Raw genomic sequence first — 23,271 nt, forward strand, 5'->3', positions numbered from 1 at the left:
TTATTTCTGTGGGTATTAATAGGTAAAGACCTTGAAAGTCAGTCGCCTCAGCACAGCTCCTGAGACTACCAATTCTGACCTTGATGACTTGATTCAGTTTGATAATGAAGTTTTGGGACAAAGTTGTGAGAAGTGTGAACACATGCACATGCTCACTATCTTTTTTCCACTCTGACTTCCTTCTAGAAGAACATCTTTTATGACAGCATCCTCTAGCCCAAAATCAATTCATAGACAATTATGGAGTTAGAAAAACAATATGTTATTAACCAGTAATCATTAAAATACAAATATAACATTCACTTTGAATCTTATTATATCCATTGAGAAGGATTAGAAAAAAATTAGATAGATAAGATAGGGATAGGTAGTTACATAGAGGCGGGAAAGCTGGCAAGTGATACCCTCCAATTGAGAGTATAATTGTTAGAAGGGAAGCCACACACCAGGAAAAGGAGATTCGAGAGGGCTTCCCCCACACCCGACTGAGTATGACTGTCCTAAGTATGAGCTGGATGGAGATCATTTCTGTCATCTTTAAATTTAATGCCTACCTCTTAGTGAACACTTAATTCCTTTCTCTAAGGGTAAGGAGAACAAGGAAAGGATGATAGAGAAAATATGAGGGGAATGGGGGAAGTGCCACAATTTTCAAAAGCTTAGTATTTTCTTTTCGTACCATGTCATGCTGGCATTTAAAGACCAGGGAACAGAAGTTTGATTTTTAGCTCTCTCTGTATATTCTTATGGTTTCTATAGGTTTCAGCAAACCCTGCCAAATAATGGTCATTCCTACGTTTAGTATGTGGTCATTCCTACATTTACACATGTCTCTGAGAAGAGTATACATGTGAAAAGTCATGCCTCTGCTAAGTAAAAGTTACATGGATGTATTCTATAGAGCAGTGCTTCTCAAACTTTAATGTACATACAAATGACTTGCAGATCTTGCTAATATGCAGATTTCAGTCCAGTAGGGCTGGGGTGGACCTAAGATTCCACATTTCTATCAAGCTCTCAGGTGATGCTAGGGCCGCTGGTCCCCAGACCACACTCCTAGATTTTATACCACGACATGAATATCCAGCTTCAGCACAAAATCTGTGCCCTTAACTTCATTCCAATTTTTTTTTCCCCCGAGTTCCTACAATCTTTCCTGTTTTACTGGTATAAAAATATTTTAGGACTAAGCAGAGTGGGTACGAAAGAAAAGAAAATACTCTAAAATTACAACCTCAAGTGGAGCAATCATAAGATTTTAAGTTGTCTCAAGGGTAAAGACATAATTTTTGATATGCATGAATTATACATGCTTCATGCAAATCACTGAACAAATACACAGTAGTCTGTTTCTTCCCATAAATGAAGCCCTATGTCGGTGTAGCTTCCAGGAAGTTTAATTAATGCACAGCATACCAGCTCATTGCTCACGTTCCTCTGGAGAATGAGGTGATCTGAATAAGTCAACCTTTCCAGATAACTGAAGTTTTGCTTTTAAAATTTCCAAACATGTATTTGAGTGATTTCTAATCAAAATCTTTCTAGAATTAACATATTCAAGATGTGTTAGATACACAAAGCAAAGCTTAACATATCTACAACTATCCAGAGCCAACAATGATTATTCTATGGCATAACAGAAGAATAGCATAGGAGCTACGCCGGTCCAGGCGGCGCGACGTGCTCCTACACAGTGGAGTCTTAGGTGCCTTTTGGGGCTTCTCAGCCCATTTGGGGCACATGTCTGCCCTCTCTCTCCAGGGATCAGCTGCCACTTCGGAGTGCTCTCCACTGCCCTACTCTTATGATTTTTAATCTGCTGATTTATTCTTCGCATAATATTATGGGAAAGATTCTGAGACTGGTTCCCTTCTCATTTCCCTCCTGTTTTTAATGCAGGAACTCTCTTTCAGGACTTTGGGTTACTAGTTACCTGACGTGGTACAATAATTCACGCTTACAGAAATCACACAAGCTGATCCCCCCAGAAGCACCTCCTCCTCTGACCATTGAATACTCACTCATCCCGGTGTCCTTACAGTACTGGACCAGGTACTGTCCCATGACTTTTAGCAGATGATTATACTCTTGGACATTGAGAAATTCCTGCTTATTATGAGACGGTTCCATGATCTCCAAGGGTATATTAACAATTCCAACGACACCTGCACCAAGTCTGGGGGAATAAATACATAGGTAAGTTTTGTGAGATTTAGCTAAGGAAAAAGGAAAAAGCAAATATACCCTGATCTGTTGACATTTTCAGAAATAAATTCCCTCACTTGGTCTAAACCATGCCAAAGTTTAACAAGTTACCTTACAATTGTATTTTGCACATAAATCTACAACGATCCCAGGTGTGTTTGGTCTCATAATACAAAATGGCTTTAATACATCATCACTGAACTAAAATGCCTCTTTTTCCAAACCTATCACCTTACATGTGATGTAAGTCAGGGTGGGTGTTAAGAGGAGGCCTCTTAGCGTTAAACACCACTAACAATGCCTTGCTGCAAGAAACAGACATGATCCTTTTAATGATACTGGCCAGAGCATCAATTTCTACACCCTCATTTCATCTGTCAAGTTGGATTTCTCCTCATCATTGCAGAGGTCCATGAAGTGCTCAGTGAATTCTACCGAGGGAACACAAGGGCTGTAGGACTCAAAAGAGTAACAGGTATCTATCTGCCTATTAGCCTGATGGGTAAATCCGATTGTTTCCCACAGTTTGAGCAGCTCCTGATGTATGAGTAACTAGGATATTCTACTTAATGACATAAGCTGTTTTGGGAAAGAGCATCTGGACTCTTAACTCTTCATGGCCTCCCCAATGCCCTTGGCATGGCAGACAAATCAAGCCTTCCCAATTTGGGGCCCTTGCTTATCATGTTTTTCACCACTTTCCCTCCCACCTTGCCCTCCCTTCATTATTCATTCTGTGAGTCTAAATTAGGGCATCATTTCTTCCAAGAAGCTTGACTGGACTTCCTCTGCTTCAGTTTACTGCCCCTCCTAAATGGTCTTTTTGTACCTGATGCCTGCCTCTAACATATATTCATTCATTTATTCATTCATTCATTCACTCATCTCATTTAAGCTGAGCACCTGGCCCTATTCCAGGAACTAGGAATACAGTATGAACAGAAAAACAATGATGCTGTTTATAGAGTCCCTCTTCTATTGAAGGGTAACAAGGCATGATGCTTATAAATGGATAAATGTACAGATCATTTCCGATAGTGATAACCGGTATGAATAAAATAAAGCAGGTACGGTAATATGTAAAGAGTGATAGCTGTGGGGTGGGGGAATGACGTCAGGGGATAATTTTATTAGACAGTCCAGGAGAACCTTCCAGTGGAGGGGATTTTAGAGCTGAGTGACATGATAGAAAGAGCAGTAAGATCTTGAAGACAAAAGGTTCAAAACAGAAAATGGTAAGTGCCAAGGCCATAAGGCAGGACAGAGCTTCGGATGTCTGAGGAACCGGAAGCCTGCTGGTGTGAAGGGAATGCAGTGAGAGGGTGGGTACAGGCGGGGGTTGTCACAGAGCCACACAGAGGCAGCTCACTGGACGACCATGCTAACCAGTCCTATTCTACATGCACAGGGGTTTTAATAAAAAGAGCAAGCTAATTTATGTTTTAAAAGGTTACTCTTTCTGCTTCCATGCAATATAAAAAAATATGTATTTATACACTTTCACTGAACCATAAGTTCCTTAGCAAATAGTAATAGGTGTTCACGATCTTGTCTGCAGAGTTTAGTACAGGGCCTGGCATACATAATACTGCAATATAAGTGCTTGTCGAATGGACACATGAATGCATTGTTAATTCCTTGAGAGTGAGGAAGCAAGATGAAGAATGTTCCCTGAGCCATTCTACTGGTCATGGTTATCTTGTCTGACTCTGTGCTTTTCTGTGGTCTCTTTTCCAGATTCTCCACAATTCATGCAAACGGTTTGTGGAGTTTCAGACCATCGGGAAAGCACCAGAATGTATTACTCTTGGATCCAAACAGGCTGGAGAGTGTTAATAACATACACTCATGCAGGTAACTGGCAAGAACTCATACAGGAAGAGGCGGCACAAAATGTTAATAGGGTTGCTTTCCAAGAAGACTATGGATTTTTCTTTCCTACCTTTTCTAAAATTTCTTGACTATGCTTGCATTCTTTTTAAATTGGGAAAATATTAAAAACTTAATATAAATAAAGGGCGCAAGGAATGGTAAAACATCAAGTTGGTCAGGAAATGCATTGAAAAAATTTCCACGAGTGAGTTTTTTTCCTTAGAGCAGGCATGCAACTCTACCAGTATTATAAATTAGACTAAGGTCTGTGCATTGATAGGGAGGGTGAATAGAGGATATGACACCTGCTCCCACTATGATTACTCACTCATCTAACTCTGCAGACAGCATCTTACTGCAGTCTCCCAATCTGCCTCTGAAAACAAAAACATACTTACAAGGACTTCAGTTTCAACTGTGGGCCCACTTTCTCATGCATTTTGATCAAGCGGTTATTACTGTAAATGAACATCCCAGCTTGGCTTCGGTTTTCTATGTTCACTCCAAAGAACAGGGAGAGTGTCCTTGCTTGTTTTAATTCTCTGGCATTACATTTAGAAAAGTTAAAAAGTTTTTATTAAATAAAAATATACAGTTTACAAAACTGTTAATAATTAAACTCAGAAGGTAAATTTCAAAGGAAGTGTGTGTGTGTGTGTGTGTGTGTGTGTATATATATATATGTGTATATATATATATATATATATATATCCAGGTATTTTGCAAAACCTAGTGGTACACTCAGTATCCTTAATAGCCAAGTATTCTGCTAAACATGATGGCCAATAACTATACCAGCCAAACACACACATTCAAAAACAAGTTTGCCAATTTAAATTTACAAGAACTAGAAAATGCCTAAATAGTTATGAAATGTTAACTGGTTGAATATGTACATTGCAGCGTTTTTTTAAAACATCAGGTATTTCTAACACTGGATTTCTAACTTTCAGCGTGATCTCAAGCCTCGAAATAGTGTACATAGGTCAGAATGTGCCCAAAGACATTTTTCAGCTTTCTCTCTTTTTCCAAATCAAAGTTAATAAATCAAGTCTACAAGGGCAACAGATATGAGCTCCTGATTTTCTGACTCTGTCCTGCTCTATTATGTTTTGTGTGATTTTTCTATTAAAAGTGTAAACTAGAAACTGAGATACAGCAGAATATGATAGTAACCAGAGGCTGCTGAGAGCCATGGAAAGTACCCGGATGTAAGAACCAGAAAGATGGACCTGGCTTCAAATACAAGCTTGTCTTTGTAACAACTGTGACTATTAATGAGTCACCTCAACTTTCTGTCTCATTTGAAAAATGGGAATAATACCTACCTGGCCACTTGGGATGCTGTGAGGACTAAATGAGATAAGGTTAAATATAAACCTGGAACAGATTAGGTGCTTAGCAAATGTTATTTTCTTTTTCCAAGCAAGAATAGTACCAAATATAATTCTTTCCCTCCACCCCTCTTGTCTCTCCTTTTATTCCACAAAAACAGCCTTTCTTTTCAAATCATGACCATGGGCTATTATTAGATAATTGATATAAGATACTTACTGACGGATTGAATGTATCTATCCTTAAAGGACAATGATAAATTCTCTCAGTCCTTCTATGTGGATATGAGATAGAGCATATCAGCCTTTCTGAGGTAGTTGTTGATGTGGGTTAATATATATGTATTTTTAATGCATGTACATGTAGAGTTAAATACATGTGAATCAAACTTTTTCTCAAAACTGTCTACTCAATAATTAGATGCCCACTCTTTTAACAAAAAAGAATACTATGTAAGGAACCTCAAAAGAGAGTGTTACAGGATATGACATAATCACTCTCTGATATTAAGTGGCATACCGATTGTTCTCATTTTTATATTAAAAAAAACATTTTGCTGTAAAAATAAGTTCATACCAACTGGCATTATTATTAACAAACTAGAGGGTTTTTATATTTCATACATACCATTGTGACTTCAAACAAGTCATCAACCAGCTTTCTCTTTCTGAAGACTTTAAAGAGGCCTTTGCTTTTCAATGAAATATTCTATGACATTTATTTAGTATTTAATCTGATAAATGCATACTTAACATTTCAAATTTAAGTTTTGAGGAAAGTGATGGATATATGGCACTTCATGGTTCACAAAAATAATGCTAGTAATACTTCCCTAAAAAATTGTTTCTCAAAGTTATTGCAGTTTGATTTTACTTGCACAGCGATGCTTTTCAGTTTAACTTGTTTAAACACCTGAGCTGGACAGCAAGTCAACCTTATAAATGTAAAGAATGGTGTTGTAATACAAGCTTGTTAGTTTTATTTTAACTATATATAAGCGACAAATTTCCATGCCATATTTTCTACCTTAAATGTTAATTAGTACTAGAAGAGGGAAGAAACTGAGATCAACTCTCCAGAGTTTAAAGGGCAAACGACACAGGGAAAATGAAGTTGTCAGCTGACCTGCTGGGCAGTTCACATCTTCATCCATTCAGACACTGAACTCATTTTTCACTCCATATTCAGAAGTTTTAACATTATGTAAACATACGTGTACAGGCAAATATATACTTTATAAATATTTTACATTGATTATATTGGTTGGGGAATTTTGACCATATGATGCTTAATATCATACATAAGATATCACCGGCTCAGATAGAGAAATTGTCACAATAACCACCAAATCTGCCTACTCAGAAATCAGAATTTGTTTTTAATATAGTATAGAGGATTCTAAAAAAAAAACAGAAAATCTTATGTCTCACCTCTGTTTCTCTTTAAGAATCTTACGCTTTTCTTCCACATCTTGCAAAGCTTTCTGTAATACATCCTGGAGAAGTACATTTGGTTAAGAGAGAACATTATGCCATTAAATGAATGAAAGCTAAGCTGATATTTATTACCCTATTATACAAAAGTTTCACAAGGGTAATAGTGATAGGTCGCATTGCCAAATGCAATTCTAACACAGTAGAAACTCAATAAATACTTGATAAATGACTAAGTTCCAATAGCTGAGAAGACAAACTAAATCCTAGCCCATAGTTCTCTTCTTGCACAACAAATTCCAATGTCCTCTCTGCCTTTCAAAGAGCCATTGCTCCCTGTAATGTCACAATAGTTTTCACATAAACTACGTGAAAGCTTGGGAAAATCATTTAATGTACCTAGACTATGGCTTTTGCCTGTGAAAACAGAAAATGCTGAATTGCATGATTGATTACATTGGCTTCTTTCAGTAAAAAGAATTATAATAAAAAATTTTGTCAGTAGCCAAAGAAAATGTTTCCTTTAATCAAGTTACAGATACCCCTAAGTAACACTCCCCAAACTTTTACTTTAGAGGAAATCCCATCCATAGGGTTTCTCTCTTTCAGAGTGCCCCAATACCAGTCACCCCTGTCTGTTTTCTCTTTTAATTTGGTATATTAGTTCATTCACTACCCTATCTCTAGTATGCTCCCCCTAAGTCAGAAAAACAAAAAGATAATGCATTATTATTTCATGCATAAGAACATCTTTTACTGTGCTCCATCTACCATATGTGAAAAATGGGCATCTCATTTGATGGGTATACCACTGACTGAACATTATTTTCACTGACTTTAAAGTAAAAGAAAATCATAAATGGTTGGTAAATATTTCACTTCAAATTCAACCACTCAACTGCCGAGAGGAATTTAAGAGGTCAAAAGCCTAGGTCATTCTGCGTTTCATTAAAGAAACCAGTGTGAAGCAGAGAAACAAAGCCAGCTTGTCAAAGACTTCGCTGCCCTTCCTGTCACTGTACTCAGAACACAGAGCGAAGAGGTAGTGAGAGGTAAAAGCTAAGTAAGGCAACAAGAAAGCAAGGTCCTGACCCATTTAGGAAGAGTCTGTTTCTCTCGTTTCTCAAACACATAAAGCCAAGGAAATGGATTACTTAGAAACAAAATTTTAAAAGCTTAAACTTTAAATTGAGAGCAAGACTGGTCTACCTTTAACTTAAAGAAAAAAAGTGAAAAGAAAAAAGTAAGAGAATTTGGGGAAAGCCATGGGTAGCTCTGAGGCATTACCATGTGCTACTCTTTATCCCCTCTTCATGACCATTAGATATGAGAGCTCTTTATCAGACACAGCCCTGATTCCTGAAAGTTTAAGGGCAAATTATAGGAAGGATTAATATATTGAGTCTGCGGAAGAGAATGAAGGAAAAGTGAAGTGACACATTTTTTTCTCCAAATACCTACCTATCCCTTTGTATGCAAGCAAATATGTTGTGTAATGATTCATCAGAGTAGAAAGCTTTGTACCATATTTTTGGTAAAAATTAGCAAACTGACAATACCCATCCTGAAGCAATATTCTTTTTCTCTTAGTCACCACGCATTATAATTAATAATAATAGTTCTTTATAGCCTGTCTTACTCATGGGCATATTGCAAAGATTACAGAGAATGTTTATGAACTATGTGGAGCACCTCATAAGAAAAAAGCTTTGTAAGCTAGAAGCATTGTTATTAATATTCATAATTATAGCATATAATTCCCAGCACTAGAAAAAAGGATTGCTTATTAGTCTTCTCCTTGCTCTCTCCATTTATTTAGGTCCATAGGGAGCTATAGTTTGAAAAGATATTTTCAAGGAGACTTGATAAGCTAGTTTTTTCCTGCTAGTTTTTCATTACTTTCTTCTTTCCTCATATTTCTTTTCTTTTCATTTTAAAGAAATGAGTTGTGATTCTTTTCCCCACTGTCCCAAATTCACCCCATGTTTGATTCCTCTTGGCCCTCGTCTCAGCCTTCCCCCATTTGCTGAGTTTCTACTTCTTTCTCTGCACTCACCGACTCTGTTTACCTGTGCTAAAATCAACTTAATTTTCTGAGCTTGACTGAGTTTAAAGTTTAGGAAGTAAATGATAAGAGATGACTTTGTACAGGAAAAAGCAAATGACACTGTTTGCCATCTAAGAAGACTGCTCTGTATATCATACCTTGGCAGAAGACAAGGAAGTTCTGCCAGGCTGGTTTACTTCAATTTGTGCTTCTTTCAACATGAGTTCAGCTAGAAGCAGAAGCAAAGTAACTATAATACCATGAAATTATTTTAAGCAATTTTAAGTGATATATATATATATATATATATATATATATATATATATATATGGGGGGTGGGGAGGAGAGAGAGAGAGAGAGAGAGAGAGAGAGAGAGAGAGAGAGAGAGAGAGAGAGAGAGAGAGAGAGCCAAAACATGTACACACATTTTAAGAAGGAAAAAACTATTAAAATTGTAATACTCAATATATACCAATAATAAAAAATGAATACAAGTCTCGTTTGACTTCTGCAATTATAGGAAGTGCTCAAAGTGGTTACCATCAGCATCCAGACACTTCTGATTACAACAAACTACTGCTTGAGCAACGTTGACCAAAGTGTCCATTTATATACATTTTTGGCACCCTCGGTATGCACACAAACACACACACATACATACACATCAATGACAAGTGAAAAAGGCTTGCAGATAATTATCTCAGGAAATCCTATATTCCTTCTATAGCCCTTACACATTCCAAGTCTAGCCATACAGGACTTCATCTTAGGCATAACAATTTAAAGAGCATAAATATATACATACAAATTAAAAAGTCATGACTGAATGGCTGACCGAAAACTTTCTAAAGTCTGTGAAATATGGATGTAGATCTGTTCCTTGCTCCTGGATCACTGGGAAGGGATGGCTCTGCTCTTACTGTGGGAGGAGTGAATATGTAGAACATTCCTTCTTAAAGTGGATGCAACACTAATGTCTGAAATGATCTAACGCAGCATGAGTGATAAGAGTTTCTAAAATATACCAATTTAGTTCCAAGTGTGTACTTGGAACTTGGATCATGCTTATAACAAATAACATTATAATTAAACAAAACAAGAAATGGGGGGGGGAAATGTGGTATAAAGTTCCTTAGAGGTAGGAGCTACGTTTGATTAATTGTGGTCATTCCTACAATGCCTATAGCAGTGTATATCTCAGAGTAAGTGCACAATTAATTTTTGCAGTATGGATGAACAATAATGAGGTAGGACACAGGTAATTACATACAAATCTTTACTGCTTCTTCAGCCTTTTTCACTTCTTTTTTAAATGCTCCTTTAAAAGCAGATGTGACATACAGATACTTTCTAAAAAGAAAAAGAACATAATCAAGTCAGATTATCATTTTAAATTACATAACACAAGAATAGTATTTAAGAGGACTATATACTTATTAAGAAAGATTCATAGAGTAAGTTGCATCCAGCTGCTAAATTAGAAAACTACACCTAAGAATAAATTCCTTACCTTTTAATACTTGGCAATTTTGCTTTTATAAGGGAAGTTAAAAAGAAAAATTTCCATACAACTGCTCCATTATCAAAGTTTCTGGTTAATATACACAACGCTCTTATCCAGGTCATCACTCGCACTGAATAAATTGCTTCTCCCAGTCCCCAATTACATCTAACAAAAATGCTCAGAAACATACACTACTGTAATTCTGAACTCCTAAAACATATTTTCTATTTTATTACCATTGCATTGGTGAGAACAAAGACATTCTAGATCAAGGAGTAGGAAAAAAAATATGTATCTATCTATGTCCATAAACTCAAAGTGAGGAAAGTATAGGTGAGAAAAGCTCTATAGAACAGAGGATTCAGGAGTTGAAACTACGTGTGTAACTGTTATAGAAGATCCCTGGAATCCATGATTCTAAATGTTGATTTATATCATCATGGAGAGAAAAATTCCAGAACAACATCTGGTTTGAGAATGCTCAGACCTCTATACATCTCATTCTATAACTTCTGCCTGATATCCCCATATACTCCGGAGCTCACCATTCTCTGATCCTTTCATGTTTAGAAAGGCATCGCATTTCCAGCGAGAGGTAGGTGACTTGTAGATCATCTCTAGAAGCCAAAAATGTCTTAAGACATATAAAAAGAGGTGTTTGCTCAGGCAGAGGGGAGAGTCTAAATCTACCTATATGCACAATAAGTCTATGCCAGGGATGGGCAATACAGGACCCATGGGCCAGCAAACTGGGCCAAACTGGGCCAGCAGCTTGTTCTGGTATAGCCGAAAACAAAGAATGATGTTTTCATTTTTAAAGGATTGTAAAAATACACACTCAAACAGACACAGAAAAAATAAGAATATGCAAGAGTGACTGAATGTAACCAGATATTTATTATCAGGCCCATTACAGAAAAGGTTTGCCAACCCCTGGAATTTATGCTAATAGCAATAGTTTTTAAATGATAGTTTGATCTAGGATTGCCTTTATATGTTCTGACTTTTAAATTAACAATGTATGCAGTAATGCAAATTCTTTACAAACAGGTCACACATAATTTAAATGTTTGTTAGCTGGAGTCTGTTTATAGTTTGTCTTAAACAAACTATTACCTCAACGTTATCTCAACAGAAGCAGTCCAGAAATACTCAAGACAGAACACCTTCATGATTGAACATTAAGAGCTGGACTGCCTGGAACCCACCTGCCTGGGTAAAAAGTCTAGATTTGTCCCTTCCTAGTAGTGTAAGACTAGACAAATTACTTCCTTTTCTGTGATTCCATTTCTTTACCTGTAAGGAAATGATATCTGGATGATAACAATGGTATCTGTCTCACAAGGTTGTTATGAGAATTAAAGGTATCTTTACATCTAAGAATAATGCTGGCTTGGAGTAAGTACTTATTATGTGTTTATTATTATCTAATTATTATTATCTAAAAAACTCAATGTGTGTTTAGAGAAAAAAATACATTGGGAATAAGGAAATGAAATGAGTAGCTGGATAAATTCTTTTTCTTTTAAGAATCTGAAGGATTTGCAGAAATTTGCCCAGTTACCTCCATGAAAAGGCTTAATGTTTAAAATAACTAAACGTTATCCTGTATTCACCTACTTCAATATTTAATGGACAATTCAAGTAATAACTAACTTTGTATCTTTACTGCTAACTTTAATGTTCATTTTTCCATAAGATTATACAGTTAACCACAGAAAAGGAACACCCATAAAATCTAAGGTAAAATAATTCTGTTTGTTCCCTTGATTTTCTTTTACAATGAACATTATTCATTGAAGTCATAATCCAGGTATATTCCACTAGGTGTATTCCAAATTACTCTTTATTACACTTAGAGAATAGAAAAATTTACCATATTTTGCCATATATAATGCACTCCCATGTATAATGCACACCCACGTTTTGGACCAAACTTTTAAGGGAAAAAATCTTTCATTTTAATTTTTTAATTCAATTTTTGTTTATATTTAGGTACTTGTTTTTTGCATTATAAAGGAATTTTAGCACTTATTTTTTAACATATTATAGTACAAGAAATGTTATGTACCAATAACAAATTTATGATATTTACGCATAATAAAAAGCCAAGAACTCTGTGTAGTTGCAAGTTTTTCATAAATTCAACAAAACCGATTATTGTATTCCAGGGTATTATTTCGCATATGGATATCGTTATTGATTTCTAGAATTACGCTTTTAACTCATAAGCATAAATAAAAGAATTAAGAACATTTACATAGATACAGAATTAGTACTACCCATGTATAACATGTATCCTTATTTTTCCCTCACAAATTTGGGCAAAAAAGTACACATTATACATGGCAAAATACAGTCATTTTTAAAGTAGAAAATTATTGCTCCCTATATACTGGAATTATTTTTTAAAATCACATATTAATCATATAATTAATCTGGTCGAATCATTTAGTTCAAATCAAATTCTTTTTAAAAATCAAAATGAAATCAAGGAGAAACTGTTTGAACAGTGAAATAATCCTTCAAAGATGATATGAACTAAACTATTCAAGCATTTTTACAGACTATGTGTTTACAACCATATGAAAGTAAAGGAGGTATAAAACGTGACAACTCTGCATTAGTGCTTAATTTTAAACAACAAAGACCAAAAAAAGGTGTTCTCTTCATGTAGTCTGCATCATTGAGATAACCTGGTCCCAGACGGTCTGCATATCTCAGATTATCTGATACCTTTGCAATTTAAATTTTACAGTGTTCATCACTATTATAGAAAGCTAACTAAGAAATATACGCACTTTTGTAAATCCAGTATAATGAATCTTTCCATTCTCATAAAAGAAAGAATTTCTGGTGAAATCTCCATCCATAATTGGGAGCCTCCATCAGCCTGACACTTCTCTTTTTTTCCTAGTAGTGGATTCTTCAAGATAAAAGTGCCTTTGAGAGTCAGACTCAGGCATCCACTGGAGGAAAAGGAAGAGAATCCATCCAGCTTTGTCTGTTCCTCAGTCCTTGCAACTGAGGACAAGGGAATGGTGTCCCCTCTGGGACCGGGGCTCCAGTTCCTCAGAGGTTAGAATTTTTTCTAAACTTTGTAATTACTTAATTCTGCCTACAACCTTAGGCTGCAGCCTCTGAGGCTTCCAGATTGTTGCTGTCTTCTTTCTAAACTCTACAGTGTTCTGTCACATTTTAGGCCTCTACTTTTCCTTACCCATTTCACCTTCTACTGCCCTCTCTTTCATCAGTGAAATTGCGTTCAAATATTTTGTTTATATCTACTTTCTAAGTAAAACGATTTATTGAATATTTTCTTCTAAAAGAGCTAAAAAAATAAAGTCAGTGAAAAGTATTGAGGGAAATGAAAATTAAAACAATATAAAAGTTTTGCTCCTTAGAATGGTAAAAATGAATAAAAGAAAATACTGTTAATATCAAATGTGGATTTGGAAGCAGACAAAAGGGCACTCAATGTTATTACATTGGTGCAAAAGTAATTGCGGCTTTTGCAATTTTTTTTTTTAAACCTTTTTAAACAGCAATTACTTTTGCACCAACCTAATAGAATAAACTGGTTTCTATTTCTTAGAGGGTAAATTAACAGCACCCACCAAAATTAATGGTATATGTATCTTCTGACCCAGAAATGTACTTTATAATATGTTCTATAGAAATAAACACATATAAGCATAAATATACCTATGTCCAATAATGACCAAGCGTCAACTTAGCATAGTAACAAAAAAACCCTAAAAATCCTAAATATACATCAATAAAAAATAGTTAAATAAACCACAGAGTACTATACAAGGTATTTAACAATGACAGAGAAAGATCTCCAAAAGCTAATTTTGTAAGTGAAAATAATAGTTGCATATAATTTTGTTTTAAAAAGAACTCTGTGTGTGTGTGTGTGTGTGTGTGTGTGTGTATGTTTATGCACGCGCGCGTATCTATACAAATGTGCAGAAGACACTGGAAGAGTTTTTATTAAACTCCTAGGAGAGGTTCCCCTTTGGAGAGATTATGGGTTGCTAAAGCAGAGTGAATAACAAGTGGTAAAAGGAACTTTTAGTTATTTGATTTTTTCCCAATATCTAACTCAGTATTATATGAATTTTTATTAGTTTTATTGTTTTAAGAGCAAAATATAACTTGTCCCCCTCAAGGGAAATAAAAATATGAAAAAAATTCAGTAATTTTTAAGGTTTTATGTTGCAGAAGTAAAGTACAGCATAATATAGCATTTTCAGTGACCATTTTGATCAGAACCACCCCCAGAAATTTAAATTTTCATTGACATTTAATATTCACAGTTATAAAATTTGTCCAAAACACTTTGGTTAATTTCAAATATAATATTTTAAGTTAAAAATATAGAATTTGATCAAAGAAAACTACAGTTCTTAAGTTTTATTTATGCATAAAAAGTTATGAATCACAACTACATTTCAGTATTCACAATCATAACTGTTTTCTTTTCAAAAGTATCAGAGTTTACCTGGTTTTGTCATACTGCAAAATAGTTCCAGTCCTTAATTATTCATCAAAACAAGAAATGAGGCATGATCAAGAATTTTCTTGCCTTGTATAATGTTGATAACTAGAGTTGGATGTCACACTTCTCAAACTTACTCTGTCCAGAGCAGATGGAGAAAATGCCATTCACCTTTATTCCTAACTTCCCCACCCACACCTCTCCTATAATTCCTAAGTTTTTGCTCAGGGAAAAAAACTTAGAAGGCATTCATGACTCCTCATTTTCTCTCCAGCCCACATCCAATTCATCAGCAAGTCTTGCTGGTTATATCTTTACAGCATATTGATAACCTGAACACTTCTCATCACTTCCACAACTAACTCAAGCCACAGTGATTTCTCACCTCGAATGCTGTAATGATATCCTGCCTAGTCTCCTTTCATCCCTTCTTGCCCCATAAAATCAATTCTCCACTCGGCAGCCAGAGTAATATTTCAAAAAACATAAAATCAAGTACTGTCACTTCTCTCAAAAGTCTTTACATTCTCAACACAACCACCTCGTCTTGCCATACTCCTCCATCTGGCCCATTTACCTCACCTGTTTTCAATCACTGTGCTCGAGCTACAGTAGTGTTTTCACACTGACTTTACAATTACTCTCTTCTCTTCCTGGAAACATCTAACCATAAAATTCTTGCATGACTTATTGTGGTATCCACCAAGATGGTCTCTAATGGTTCTTACCTCCCAGTATTCATACCTTTGGGTAGTACCCTCCCACACTGAATCTAGGCTGGCCTGTGTGACCAAAATAATATATCATAAGTCATAATGGTATGTGACTTTTGAGGCTAATTTCTGTAAGACTGCAGTTTCTACTTTGTTCTCAAATTGCTCACTGTGGTGGAAGCTATCACTGTGCCATGAAAACACTCAGAGAGCCCTGTGCAGTGGCCCTTGTAAAGAGGAACCAACCTGCCAGCCATGTGAGCCAGCCATCTTGGAATTGTGTCCTCTAGCTCCAACCAAACCATCAACAAGCCCAGACAAAATCTCTCAGCAACTTTATGAGAGAGACCACGACAAAACTACCCAACAAAACCACTCTCAAATTTCTGACCTGCAGAAACTGAGAGGTGATAAATGGTTACTTTTATTAAGCATACTAAATTTGGTACTCAAGGATAGATAATATATTCAATCCCTCAGCATTTATTGCTTTCTGCTCAAGTTATTTGCTTAGAAGTAACTTCCTTCTTTGACGGCCTATCTAAAATAGTCATTCAACACCCCTCCCCCCCGCCCCCAAACACATACATACACACACACACACACACACACACACACACACACAGTCATAAGTCTCTATTTCCTGCCCTACTTGTTTTTTACAGCACTTAGAATTACTCACTATTTTATTATCTTTTCTTTTTTTTAACTTATTGTCTTTCCCACACTAGAATGCAAGCTTTGTGAAGGCAGGCTGAATCCCAAATGCCCATAGGATTCCGTTACACAGGCTGGTCATTCCATCCACTTGCTATTATTCGTTTGTATAGTAACAACTACTGTTTATTTAAAATCATGTCAGGAACGTGCTTCACATTTTTATATTTAAAATAAAACATATTTTGTTATTTTTCAATTATAGGTGACATTCAGTATTATTTTATATTAGTATCAGGTGTACAGCACAGTGGTTAGACATTGATCTAAGTTACAAAGTGATCCCCCTGAGAAGTCTAGTACCCACTTGGCACTATACATAGCTCTTACCATATCATTGACTATATTCCCATGCTGTACTTTACGTCCCCATGACTATTTTGTAACTACCAATTGTACGTCTTAATTCCTTTTTCACCCAGCCTCTTAAACCCCCTTCCATCTAGCCACCATCAGTTTGTTTTCTGTATCTATGAGTCTGTTTCTAAAATAAAACATTTCTATTTTGATCCTCACAACAACCCTAACCGGCAGAGGAATTCCCAACACACAGTGGAGAGGTTTCAAGCTTAAGTAATTGCCGAAGGTCCACACTATTAAATGACAAAATCAAAACATAGACTCAGGTTTGGCTGATCCAAATTTTGCTTTCAACCAATACACTATATTGAAAGATTAACTATTTTAAGATTATACAAATTCACGAAGAGATATGTAAATTGCACAGTTTATAAAAGAGATACTTATAAAACATTATTAGTCTATCTAGCTAGGTGGAATCCCTTAGAAATGAAAAGACAGTCCCAGAAGCATAGTGTTGCAGAGTATTCAACAGATCATAAATTTAGTGTCCAAGAATAACTTAAAAAGGATCGTGCTGCTCCAATGAAAGCAGGATGATTCCAATTCCACGTCATTGGAATTGGACTCCTTTCAGTGCTATGGGTCTATGGCAAAGCAGTGTTAACAAAGAATTACGATCATCAAACATATACTTTGGTTCTGTCTCCCTTCAAGAGCTTTAGAAAATCACCATTTTATGTCCTATTGTGCAGAAATTTAATGTCTGTATAAATCTGAGAGCTATTTCTGTATTAAAGTTAAAGAATTCAAAGAAAATCAGTAATGTCTGTTGCCTAAGATCAAGTTACATAGCCAGATATTAACTTGTCTGTATTGCATAGATAAACAATATTTAAGACTCTAAGAATTACAGACTTATAAAATCTTTAAGTGGAAAAGAGACTTTGGAAATCACCTAGCTGAAATTCCTCCAGAAGTAATAATGCCATCAACAACCTAGACTCTTCCAAGGGCAAATTTGTCCTCACCATGAATGGGAGGGCCTCCCACTGCTGAAGAGCGCGAACTTCATTATTCTCATGCCACACTCATGATCCTCTCTGAGTTGCTACCTCAGACCATATATGTTCAGAGAAACTAAATGTGCCATCCTGGGTACCCTAGATTTTGTACTTTGGACATTAAATCTGGGAACTGGACAAGAGATGGACTGGTATTCAACCAAAGGAAGCTATGTGAGCAATCAAACCCCACTGATGTGTCTTGTCCCCAAACTCTTTCCAATCAGAAAGTTTTGAATTTGATGGTGGAAAATCCACTCTGAGAGGGAGAAGTGCTAGGTACACCTAGTAAAGACAGCTCAGTAGAGCTCAGGTGTATCCTGAGTAACACTGGGCTGTTACTTCAGTTCTCCAGAACATTCCATTCATGGAAACACTGAGTTAAATGTGACAGTGAAGCAGCTGTGATGGATTCCTGCTACTTGACTTCTCTGAATATCCTTATATTAAATAAACACCAATGGAAAAAGGTAATCTGTGTGTCTTGTCTTTGCAAAAACAGCCTACCACTCCCATGATGAGTTTGCTCTATCTTCTCCTTCTATCCAGCCATGCAAGTTCTTCCCTCTAGAATGCCAACCATCACATGTTCTCTCTGTCCCTAAGTCTTCTCTCATCCATGGAATGATGTTCAATCCCATCCATGACCCTCTACCAGTTCAGATAGTTAATTTCCTATAAGTTGGTAAGTCCATGTTCCTCTTAAAGCATCCGCATCTGAATACAGCCCACCAGACACGGTATAGCAGGATATGGTTTATTAATACTATCACCATCTTATTCTGCTCACTAATTTCCATAAACATTTTTAGCAACCCTGTCACACTATCAGCTTATACTAAGCTTGTGGTCAATTATTACATCTATGCTTCTAGGGAAAATAGTCAATAGCATTGTAATAACTGTGTACAGTGCCGTGTGGGAACAGACTAATTGGAGGATCACTTTGTAAATTATATAAATGTCTAACCACTATGCTATACAACTGAAAGTAGTATAATATTCAATGTCAACTGTAATTGAAAAATTAAAATGAAAAAAGACACCTATGATTTTTTTATGTAAATCATTGTCAAGTTTATACTTACACAATAGAATTTTTCATCTAAATTCAGGTCTGTACACTATCTATACTACGTTTATCTTTTAGACTTCAACTCTTTGACTTCTTGTTTCTGTTATGCCTGATATAAGACATTCCTCCAAGTTCAAGGTCAACTATCATTATAAACATGATTGTTCTTTTATCCAATTTACTGACAAAAATACTGAATAGAATACGATCAAGGAAGGAAAGCAATGACATAGCACCAAAAATTCCTCTCTAGTCCTCTTCTGAACTTGTTAGAGAAATTCGAGTAAAGTAGCTAAACCAACTGCAAGTCCAGCAACATGATTAAAATCTAGTCTTCTATTTTGTTTGCTACAAAAATATAGAAAAATAACTGACCATGAAGTATAGTCATATGTTCTTAAAGATAATACTACAGGGTTCATTTCTAAAAGTTTATTGGAGCCTGGAGGGCCAATGGACAGAGTATTTAATCATTTTTAATACCTTTTAAATGCCTCTACTTTTGTCAAAGAGGGTCATTCCCAGCTCTTAATTTGTTCTACTGCAGCCATTAGAGCTACATTGCCTTTTAGGAAAGAAATATAGTAAGGGTTATCCCACTAGTGGTAAGATAAGATGGGGGGAACCCTCCACATTTCCCACACAAAACTTTTACCACCAGAGAACCTGTGATGAAAATTATGCACAAGTAAATATTGCAAATGAAGGAAGCTGTGTGAACAATCAAATCCCTCAAAAGTGTCTTGCAAGCTAAAGAGATAAAGCCATAAAAAATTTAATCTGTCCACACCATCAATACCAGATATCAGATTTAGCAATTTATCAGAACCCCATATAAAACCTGTCAAAGGTTCAAGCCTCTTTAAACATCTTTTATGGAACAAAATAAATATTTACATTACATCTGCTTCCTGGTATTATGTATGTAAGAATATCACTTTGAAAGGTAAATAAAAGATATACTAGAATGGGAAACAGACTTCACTTGAGATAAGTAATTAGGTAGATGAAATTCAATTTACTATAATTCCCTCAGAAAATAAGACAAATCCACATTTTCTATTGGCTTGAACCATTTTTCACCCAAACACACTAAGAGAGAAATAATTTAATTTGAAAAGATCAGCACTATTGATTGATCCACAAGACCCTTGATATTTCCCAGAACAATGAGACTGATGAAAAGGAAGTATCACTGCTATGAATTAGGGAACAAACAGGCACATTTATAGAGAAAGTCTCAGGCTTGATATACTTCATTTTTCAAAATATGATTTGCACTATAATCAGAAATCAAAAGCTTTTGAGGAATCCATTGGTGTGTGGTCAGGGTATAAAATTAAAAGAGCTATAATTTTTAATATTAATATTCATATGAGTGATTACAAGTCCCCAAGAGAGCAACCATTTTGTTCATGAAAATAAGGCAACATAACAAAAGCAGGTCTATTATAAAGTTAGTGTAGTATAGGGGAAGAATCATGGAATGTGAATTGGTGAAGAATTTGGAGCCAGAAGATTTGACCTTTTGTCCAGTTGTCATGTTTCCTTACCTCTAAAATGGTTATGATAAAACATAACTCAGAGGGTCACTGCAAAAATCAGTCAAAATAATGCATGTACAAAGGCATACATATAGTGGACAAGCATTAAATGTTTCTCCCAGTAGATATTAAGCTTCTCAAAACTAGAATTAATCTTATCTTTTTTATGCTTTGTACCTAGGAAAACCTCAAGTGCAAGCACACAAAAGACTTTGATAAATGATTGGTGAATAAATGAATGACTACCCAGAAACCCCACATACAAAGAATGACTATTCTGATTGTATGTGTAGTTGGTCAAAATAATTTTTATAATATGAAAATGTCAGCTCAAAAAAACAGTTTATGCTGGTACAAACTTCCAGCTTTAAAATAACTAAGTCATGGGGATGTATTGCACAGCATGGTAACTATAGTGAAACTGCATATTTGAAAGTTCCTAAGAGAGTAGATCTTCAAAGTTCTTATCATAAGAAAAAAATTTTGTAGTTATGTATGGTGATAGATGTTAACTAGATTTATTGTGGTAATAAAAAAGTTTATGCTACAATATAAAGATATTTGTCTTTTATAAATATAAGTGAATATAAATGAATCCAATGTGTATTTATAAATATGTTCATTATATACATGAAATACATATACACATAAAGTACATGATCTGATAGCTTAAATATATTGAGTAAACAAAAAATATAATTGGACTATGATTTCTTTAATGGAACCTATCACAAGCAAAGCACTTAAGATTCACTAACATAAAAAAACAAATTCTAACTTGCAGAATTCATTGTAGTGTTTTGCTATTACAGCCAAATGTTTGTTATACACGATTACTCTATAGCAAATGTTCCAGAATGCAGTTTGAAATTTATCTACAAAAGTAAAAAAAATCTTACTATCAAATTGTAAAAATCTTACTACCAAATCACTTTGACAATTTGAGGGAGAAGAGCATGTCGATTTTATAAATAAAATCTCTATGAAGATAAACGAAGGAAGATGAGTTACCTGGGTCTGTAGAGGCAGTGACATAGGTGTTTTGTTTTAACTCTTTTGGCCTGAATGAATATTCTCATCCAAGGGTCAAAATACAGAACAGATGTGTAGGCTCTGAATGACCATCTCTCTGGAAAACTGGAATAGAAAACAGCAAAGGCCACAATGTAGAGGATGCAATAACAGCACGTCTTTGAGAAGAAAATAACCAGACCACCGGGCGGTGATGGTTACTACCAGCAGCGTCAGGAATTTTTCTTCTGAACCAAACGACCCAACGAACATCAGAAAATCTTGCAGAGCTCATATCCTTCGTTAAGCAGGCCTCAAAATATAAGGGCCCACCTGAATAATCTGCACTCTAATTAGAACTGAACTTCTGTTGGCAACTAACTGACTCTAAGTAGACTTACATCAGCAATAGAAAATAGACTTTCCATTAAAGCTGTTGACCCAGAAGGACAAAGTCAAGTCAAATAAACAAAACATCCCCGTGTGCAAACCTAACAAAAAGAACCTAGGCCCACATGAATGAAAAATTTCCATGAAATTATTGCACACAGAGAAATACAATAAAAATAATCTCATTTGCTTTGAAAATTCTGACCAAGAAACATGAAAGTTCATTCTATAAGTGAAATAAATATCAAAATAAGTGTTTATGGCCAGCTGAGGGGAGGAATCTGATGATGTGATAAGTGAAAGAGGAGAAAAGAGACAAATAAGGCATGGGAAGGCAATAAAACAGGAGGAGAAACAGTGTAAATAGCCTATGAATAAAACTACCTTTGTAGAACTACAGTTGTTGGGAAATCTCTGTGTTACTATATATTATATATATGTATAGTGTGTATATATATATATATATATATACACTATATGGTATATATAATATATATACACACACATACTACATATGTATATATATAAAATATATGTATATAGTATACATATATACTATATATATATACACATATGTATACTATATCTAGCAACCTTCTATATTAAAGTCCATTTATGAACTGTAAATTCTGTCCAATTAGACAAGAAATAAAGATCAAAAAACAAACTCAGCCATGCTTAATAGGTAGCACTCTTTATCAGCTGGGTTCCAGAAAAGGATACTATGAAGGGCTACAAGGCCAAACAGAAAGCGTGGGTAGTAAACCCGTCATTTTCACAACCCTACTTCAGTCCAGAGGGAGACAAAGATGATGGAAAGAAAATATAAAACGTGTCCAAGCGGGACTGCTCAAAGGGGTTACACCACTGCCAGTTACTCTGTTAGAAAGAACAGAGCTTCAAGGAATTTACAAAAATGAAGATGAAGCCTGTAAAAAAATCCAATGATTTCCTGATTGGTTATAAGCTCCTTCAGGTAGGAGCTGAAATTCATTAAAAAGTAAAGAATTTCTTCGAATTGTTTAAAAATAAATTACTTGAAAGTAAGTCTTGAGTAGAAGTTTCCAATACGAATTATAACAATGTATCTAGTCCATGGCTATTCTTCGAAAAATACTAATGCATTTTTAATGTGAGAAGATAGACTGTCTGCATTAAGGTGTAACACTACAACAACGGAGTTGACTTTAGTATACCAGGATGCTGCACAACACAGCAAGTGTTAAAAGATAAAAATAATCACCTTGAGACACTATAAACATTCTGAGGACATGTGCCATTATTCAAATGCTTTCTGGAGCTCCTAATTTGAAATTGCCCTTAGAGTCAGTAGCTCTTTCTTTTGACTTTCCTCAAAGTACACACATCTCTGCCATTTGAAGGTAAATGTCAAAAGAAATTCAGACCGAAGTTTGAGAATTTGAGAAATATAGTGGAAGTCAAACTGAGTTAGACAAATTTTGGTTAAAAAATGATTATACAAATACAAAATAAGGACACTAATACTTTCACCTCATGATAGTTCAATTTTTTTTTTTTACTCATTCAATAAATATT

At 35.3% G+C, this 23,271-nt stretch overlaps 1 protein-coding gene across 1 annotated transcript in view; it reads right to left on the minus strand.

Moving 5' to 3' along the window:
• Positions 1-23,271, minus strand: part of MORC1 (MORC family CW-type zinc finger 1) — a 148,995-nt gene that overhangs the window by 80,254 nt on the left and 45,470 nt on the right. Inside the window, 6 exon segments of the mRNA XM_033124165.1 lie at positions 2,022-2,176; positions 4,476-4,619; positions 6,843-6,907; positions 9,051-9,121; positions 10,163-10,242; positions 21,325-21,450. Of these exon segments, the coding sequence (XP_032980056.1) occupies positions 2,022-2,176; positions 4,476-4,619; positions 6,843-6,907; positions 9,051-9,121; positions 10,163-10,242; positions 21,325-21,450 (641 nt within the window).

Source organism: Rhinolophus ferrumequinum, chromosome 2, assembly GCF_004115265.2.
Source record: "Rhinolophus ferrumequinum isolate MPI-CBG mRhiFer1 chromosome 2, mRhiFer1_v1.p, whole genome shotgun sequence".
Lineage (NCBI taxonomy): Eukaryota > Metazoa > Chordata > Mammalia > Chiroptera > Rhinolophidae > Rhinolophus > Rhinolophus ferrumequinum.